Source organism: Pleurodeles waltl, chromosome 7 (assembly GCF_031143425.1).
Source record: "Pleurodeles waltl isolate 20211129_DDA chromosome 7, aPleWal1.hap1.20221129, whole genome shotgun sequence".
Taxonomy (NCBI): Eukaryota; Metazoa; Chordata; class Amphibia; order Caudata; family Salamandridae; genus Pleurodeles; species Pleurodeles waltl.
This window is the reverse complement of record NC_090446.1, coordinates 960,143,101-960,150,603: the sequence shown is the minus strand read 5'-3', so window position 1 is coordinate 960,150,603 and position 7,503 is coordinate 960,143,101. Positions and strand designations below refer to the sequence as shown.

At 45.4% G+C, this 7,503-nt stretch overlaps 1 protein-coding gene across 1 annotated transcript in view; it reads right to left on the bottom strand.

The window, feature by feature from the left end:
- Positions 1-1,399: 1,399 nt before the first annotated feature.
- Positions 1,400-7,503, bottom strand: part of C1QTNF1 (C1q and TNF related 1) — a 76,377-nt gene continuing 70,273 nt past the window's right edge. Inside the window, exon 4 of the mRNA XM_069199684.1 lies at positions 1,400-3,070. Coding sequence (XP_069055785.1) covers positions 2,520-3,070 — 551 coding nt within the window. The 3' untranslated portion in view covers positions 1,400-2,519. The remainder of the gene's footprint in view (positions 3,071-7,503) is intronic.

Genomic DNA, 7,503 nt, shown 5'->3' with positions numbered 1-7,503 from the left:
CTGTGTTACATGGGAACCCCCACCACTACACCCATATAACGCCTCCTTGACGCAAAGTAAGGCAATGCAGCGACTTGCACTGCCTTGCCTTACTCCATATCTACAAGGCCATTCAATCCACTCAGGGTGGCTTTGAGTCAGCTCATAGGTATGATTGAGAGGCTTGGGCTGCTGGAGCATCAAAAAAAGTGATGCTCCAGCAGCGCAAGCCTCTCATAAATAAACCAAAAATATTCTCTACATTTTTTTAAGTCTTTCACCGCCAGGTAGCTACATATAAAATAATAGCCAGCTGAAATGAAAAATAAATAAAATAAAGTTGTTACTCAACGGTAAATGCACTGTAGTGCATTATGAAACCTCTATTAGTTAATGCACTGCAGAGGTCTGTGTTTAACCGGAGAGCAACAGAACTAAATCTTTGTTAGTACAGTTGAGAATAGTGACTTGTGTATTTTTAGTGCCATGAGGTCACAGCCTGTGACAGAAAGCACTGTGAATATATAAAAAGGCATTATTTTATACTTGCATTGCACACAGTATAAGATAGGCCACTACAAAAAGGTTTATTATAAAACTGTGCTTACAAAATGTGGATTTAAGTAATATCAGAGCATATACAATACCTCTTTTTTTAATAGCTGTCCCTTCAACACCTCCAGGTGAAGTAAGCACTGTGTAAATACAATTACAATTAAAAGCATGCACTTAACAGCGCAGTTGTTAACTCTTCGCACTACCCCTCAAAAAGAATAAATGTTTGTCCTCACAAAGCTGTGAGTGATTCGATCATTAAAAGCTGCTCCCATGCACCCTTTACATTTGCAGATCAGCTCCTAGAGCACATTTGCTTTTCATTCAGGAAGCAGAAGCCCTGGGCTGAAAGTCTCCTTAGCTGTCTGTGTGGCTTTCACAGCACAGGAGACTCAAATTAAAGTTCAGCTGAGGCATTTTAAGGATCAGCTGGCGGAATGTGCGACCCCCATTCCAGGTCCCCACGGCCCCCCTGGGGGTCCTGACCCCCAGATTGAAGACCTCTGCCCTACAGCAAAAAGCTAATCCACAGAGGAGCTATTAATTAAGCGTGACATTTGCATTCGCTGTGGGGCACTGGCGCTAAATGCGTTAGTCTAATCAGCGTTCCCCTGCACTTGGAGGGCTGAACCTCTATTAATCAAGACCTACTGTTCCTGCAGACTCCGCTGCTCGCTGAGACCAAGGGGAGGATGTTCTGTAACTCTGCAGCCGCCAGTCATGCTTGCTGACACCAAAGGAGAATCTGCCATGAGATAATCTGCTGTAGTAATGAATACTTGCTGACACTAGGACCAGAAGTACAGTGAGAGCCTGTGCAGAGGCAAGTAACAAACGTCCCAATAAGAACACTTTTCAACAGAAATAATTTAGGGAGAACTACTTTAATCTTCTACATTATATGCGCGGCGGTATCACAGAAAGACCATTTATTGTTAGATCAGACAATAAATACAGTACAATTTCAACGAGAAAGAAAGAGAGACATTCACACACAGTGAGAGAGAGACTTTAAGTTATGTCCCAAGGATTTTGTAAGGCGTTTTCAGTGGCTTAAGTCACACTTTTGCTCCCGCGTTACCCTACGAGGTCACGAATGTATTGATGCGCCCAGATCATTATTTATATGTCGTCCCCGTGTGGTCCAATATTCAATTGTTTTGAAGATTTGGACTGGTCAGTAGGGCAATTTGGATAATTTTCGACATCTGACCCAAACAGCCCCTGCACCCCCACGTAACTGCCTGTCATGGTAATCTCATTTTACCAATTGAGCAGGACATCTTTGGCATACAAAACGTGCAGGAAGGTCAATGCTTTCTCTGGTGTACATCAGATTTGGAGACACAGCCTCAAAAGAACTCTAATCTGCAGGTGGGACAGCGTAAGGGGGAGGGAAGGGAGCAGTGGAGGCCTTATTGTCAATGATACCCAAACCCTGACAACACAGGTATACCCCAGGAGGCAAGAAGATATGTGGAAGCACCTTCCATACACATCTAAGTGCAACACTCTTGAAGCGTACACTTAAGTTGTCATTTTCAAAGGCCTTGATTCATATGGTACATTTCAGAATGTTTTATTAGTGCTGTGTGCATGACTAAGATGATGTATGTATTCAACAGTTCATTAACTTGTTTCCTTTAAAAAGCTCTGGATACGCCCTCTGTCAGTGGTGTGTTGGGATAGTCGGAGCCACCGTATCAAGCTCACTTTGTCTCTCATTCCTCCCTTTGCTTTTATCTCTCTCTTTCTCGCTTTTCTATCTTTCTCTCACTCAAGTTTCAGAGGACTATGTTGATTAACAATCTAAATTATTATATCACAAGCCACCCATTGATCAACAGTGAGGCTCGGGCATCACCAAATTACTTGTGATGGTGCCGCCGGTCTTTCAAACCACGTGACCTGACGTGTATATTTTAATATATTTTTACATATATATAGATATATTAAAAGAGGAGGTTAAAAGTGATGGGCGCTTCCTACACCTCAGTACTGGCTTTGATCAAATATCCATTGAAGGTGATGTATGTGTCAAAGTCATCGCTGAAGATGGCGTTCTCACGCTCGCCCTTGAAGAGCCGCACCCACACCTCATCATTCTCCTTCAGTTCCAGCATCAGACTTTGGCTCTGCATAATGCTGCGGTCACTTGGCTGAGCATAGAGGATGACTATCTCCTCTTCATTCCGCATCACATGCAGGTAGGTCTCCTTCTGGTTCCAGGTGTGCACGTTGACGTTGAAGAAGTAAATACCAGGAACGTAACAATAGAATTTGCCAGAGAACATGTTAAAGTGACCATAGAGGTTCACCAGCTCGGTGTCAAAGATTAGGGGCTGGAAGTAGTCGTTGCTGTGCAGTGATTTCTTGCGGCCCACTGAGAAGGCTGAGTACACACTCTTACATGGATCTCCTGGGGATCCTAGATTCCCCTTCTGTCCCTTGTTCCCGTTGTGACCCCTTGGGCCTGTAGACCCTGCTTTGCCACTCTTGCCAGGGATTCCGCGTTCTCCACTGTCCCCCTTGTCTCCTAAAGGCACAAGCAAAGATTTCATTATGGACTTGTTCTAAAACTATCATGCAGTTAAGTACTTGTCTGTTATTTTATCTCATAGACTTAGTCCACTGCGCTATGATTATTTACATACCTTTATTTATAAGTATTCCACATGAAAATACAGCATGGCATAAGCTATACATGTGGGTGAGCTGTGTAATGCGCTATTATGACTGTGGTTGAGGGACTTGAGACTTCACTTCTTGAGAGTCATGGTCCCTCTCCACACTAAACTATAGTAGTTAATAGCATATTACACTCTGCACATCTGTACGATGTACGGTTGAAGGCCAGGTGCAGGGAGTCCATATGGTGCCTGGCCACAGACAATGGGCCTCATTACGACCCTGGCGGGCGGCGGAGGCCGCCCGCCAGGATGCCGCCCTCCAAAATACCGCGCCGCGGTCAAAAGACCGCGGCGGGTATTACAAGTTTTCCCCTGGGCTGGCGGGCGGTTGCTGAAAAACCGCCCGCCAGCCTAGGGGAAAACGACCTTCCCACGAGGATGCCGGCTCGTAATCGAGCCGGCGGAGTGGGAAGGTGCGACGGGTGCAGTGGCACCCGTCGCGTATTTCAGTGTCTGCAAGGCAGACACTGAAATACTTTGCGGGGCCCTCTTACGGGGGCCCCTGCCGTGCCCATGCCATTGGCATGGGCACGGCAGGGGCCCCCAGGGGCCCCGCGACCCCCCCTACCGCCATCCTGTTCATGGCGGCTTTCCCGCCATGAACAGGATGGCGGTAGGGGGGGTCGGAATCCTCATGGCTGCGGAGCGCGCTCCGCAGCCATGGAGGATTCACACGAGCAGCGGAAAGTCAGCGGGAGACCGCTGACTTTCCGCTTCTGACCGCGGCTGAACCGCCGCGGTCAGAATGCTCGTTGGAGCACCGCCAGCCTGTTGGCGGTGCTCCCGTGGAATGACCCTCAATGTCCTGTATGCCTCCCATACTGTGTACAGCTGAAGTTTGTGTCCAGTGGGTTATATAGGTGAGGCCTTGCATTGAATCCTCAATGTGCACAGCAACATGCTGGGTACAGTGGTTTATGTGCCCGGGGTGATCATACACACACTCTGCATCACACATTTTTTCCTCCAATTATGCCAGTTTAGGACAACAACTATACACAAACTCTCAGATTGGACAACCTCGTGCAGTAACTACCTAAGCAGACAATATCATACGCACTACCTTAAAGGACATGCAGAGCTGTTCAAAGCTAACAGCTTACTGAAAACCATAAAACTGTCTGTCTGTCTCTTACAATTCATCATCCGACACACTGATATGAGCTGCATCCCATACAACGAAAACTGTACCTCGGCAGTCACCAGCCACGCCATGGAAACACTTCCCACATAGAATCAAAATATAAATAGCATCCTTTCAACCACACACCCTACATGGTGTAGCTTGCTAATCATGTTTGCAAGCGCTTCAGCACTCCACATAGTGATAGTACGCACTATATAAATTCTGCAATACAATACAACACAATTATTTTTATTCATAAACTGTTGATATTAATATCCTTAGTGAAGTCATCCATGAAGTAATTTGAGATGTCCTCAATGAGTGAAATTACTAAGCACCACTTTAACTGTAGTTTTTTTTTATATGGGTGTGTGTGTTTGTGTAGTGTAAAGCCTTACAACATAAGAGCTCGGCTAGAAGAAGGCGGCCCGAACATGCGTGAGGAAGGATATCTAGAAAACAAGATGAAGAAGATGGGATAGAGAGGTCACAGGGATCCTACCCCTAGAGTTAGTTTTCCCCTGCACGCAAAGAGAACCACAACCGACAAAACAACATGGCAGCAGTTGTGACAGAAACAGGAATAAGTGTACATAGGGGATGGGGTGCACACTTGGGAGAGGGAGGTGTTCCGGACCCAGTGGACGCACCGCACAATGTACGCGTAGCTAGAACAGGGGAAGCACCTCATAATGTATGCGCAGAAAGGGAGAGACAGCTGATCAGCGGAGAGAGGACAAACAGAGAGACAATTTCAGTAATAAGGAATTCATCAGCATGTTTATTGTCTCGGAGGAAAAGCAGTGAGGAAATTTGCTAGAACCCTTTCACCAAGTCTGGAGTGCAGTGCATACACGGATGCGAGTACACAATTGTACTGGATGCACAGCTAGATGTACAGACCAACAAAATCTCTCCATGAGCATGTCAAGGATTCAACAGTAATCAATTCACTGAAAATGTTTAATCCATTCTCATGTGCTGAAGGGGGCTCTGGCCAATACTTTGAAAGTACTATTTGAGGCCCCATTCAATCCAGAATTTCCAGGCTCTGGGGTGTCAGTTCATCCATTATAGATCATGGAAGAATATAGGCTTATATTCTTCACAATTTTTTTGAGTTGTCTTTACGTATATGCCGGAATCAGGGGGGAGTTGTCGTCCTCCAACATGGGTGTGGTGCACCTCACAGGGATTCATGACAGGAGCGAGGAATTCGGCAGATTATTTGCAGTGTGGCTAAAACTAATTTTAAAAAGTGTTATGCTGCAGTCTGGCTAATGCTATTTAAAAAAACAATTGCATTAGCGCTGGATGCATCATAGTCCTTTTTAGGTCACAGCCTATCAGACAGCACAGCTGTTTGATTACTGTCTGGTTTACTAAAGACAACTTGGGGACTTTCAAAAAGCTGACTTAGGAATGGATTCCACTCGTTGATTACCATTGGCTTGGTGGTTTGTAACTCACTATTTCTGGCTTTCCGTTTGCTGGCTTTATTTGCTTTAGGCTCTCCACATTCAGTGTATTCCTCCTGTTGCCTAAACCGTGTTTTCTGCATTCTTCCACAAACTTGCTTTCTGTTAAAAGGCCTTTGAATCTTGTTCTTATCTTGTCTCATTTGCTGTGCATTCAAAGACTGAGGTCAAATGTTAGGCGCTGTCTTCCAAGAGTGCTTGTTTACTTTTCTTTCTCTAACTTCAAAGTAAGAGGATTTATGTGACAATCTTGCTGGATTTTGGGGAGTAGGTAAGAGTTTTGTTTCTAGCACACGTTTAAATGAAATGTGTAAGTTTGTCTGAATGTATCAGAATTATTAATACACAAATGAATAATTTTTTTTGTTATCTCTGAAGAGTGTTGAAAGCAAATACTTTGATCTGATCAAAATAAATCATTAACCTAGGTGATGCAATTTTCACACATTTTTGTCTGTGCACTGAATAGTTTTATTAGTAAGATTGTTTGTCTGTGCAAATGTAGTGGTCATTTCAATTGAAAACGTGTTGTCTGTAATGACAGTGTGCTACCACACTATGGATGCTCCACTCTACATCACTCTATTCCACTTTTGCACCACCCCACACCAATGCATTCTACTCTGCACCACTTCACTTTACACCACTCCACGCCACTGCACTCTGCACCACTCCACTCTACGCCACTTCATGCTACACCCCTCTACTCTACCCTGTACCACTCTACTCTATGCCAACGCTCTCTTCACCACTCTACTCTACACCACTGCAATCTTCGCCACTACACTCTACACCACTCCAGTCAAGGCCACACCAATCTACTCTGCACAACTCCACGCTGCGCCACTGTACTCTATGCCACTCTGCAAAACTGAACTCCACGCCACTGCTCTCTATACCAATACACTCTACACAATGCACTTTATCTGGAACACTCTACTCCATGCCCCTGCATTCTACGCCAATCTACTGTAATCTACTCTGCACCACTACACTCAATGCCACTGCACTCTACACCACTTTACTATATACATTACACTCAAAGCCACTCTGTGCAACTGCACTCTACCCTGCACCACTTCACTGTACACCACTTCACTCTAATCTGAAAAAATCTACTCTGCGTCACTGCAGTCTACGCGTCTCCACTCCATTCCACTTGATGCCACTGCACTCTATGCCACCCTGCTCTTAACCTCTGCACTCTATGCAGTGCACTTTACACAACTGCACTGTATGTCACTGCAGTCTATGCCACTGCACTATATTCTGCATCACTGTACTTTGCACCACTGCTCTCTAAGCCACACTTCATCACTGCAGTCTGACACTCTACTCTGCAAAACTGCACACTACACCACTCTACTCTACACTACTCCACTCTATGCCGCTGTACTCTATGCCACTGCACTCTACATTGCACTAAACACAGCTGCACTCTATGACACTTTACTCTACTCTTTAGCACTGCCCTCTGCATAACTTAACTCTATGCCACTTCACTGTACGCCATTCAATGCCACTCTACTCCACGCTGCTGCACTACATGCCACTCTACTCCACACTGCTCCACTATACTGTACACCACTCTACTTTGCATCCCTCTACTCAGCCACTCCACTCTGCACCACTGCAATGCTACTGAACTCCGTGCCCCTGCACTATACACCACTAT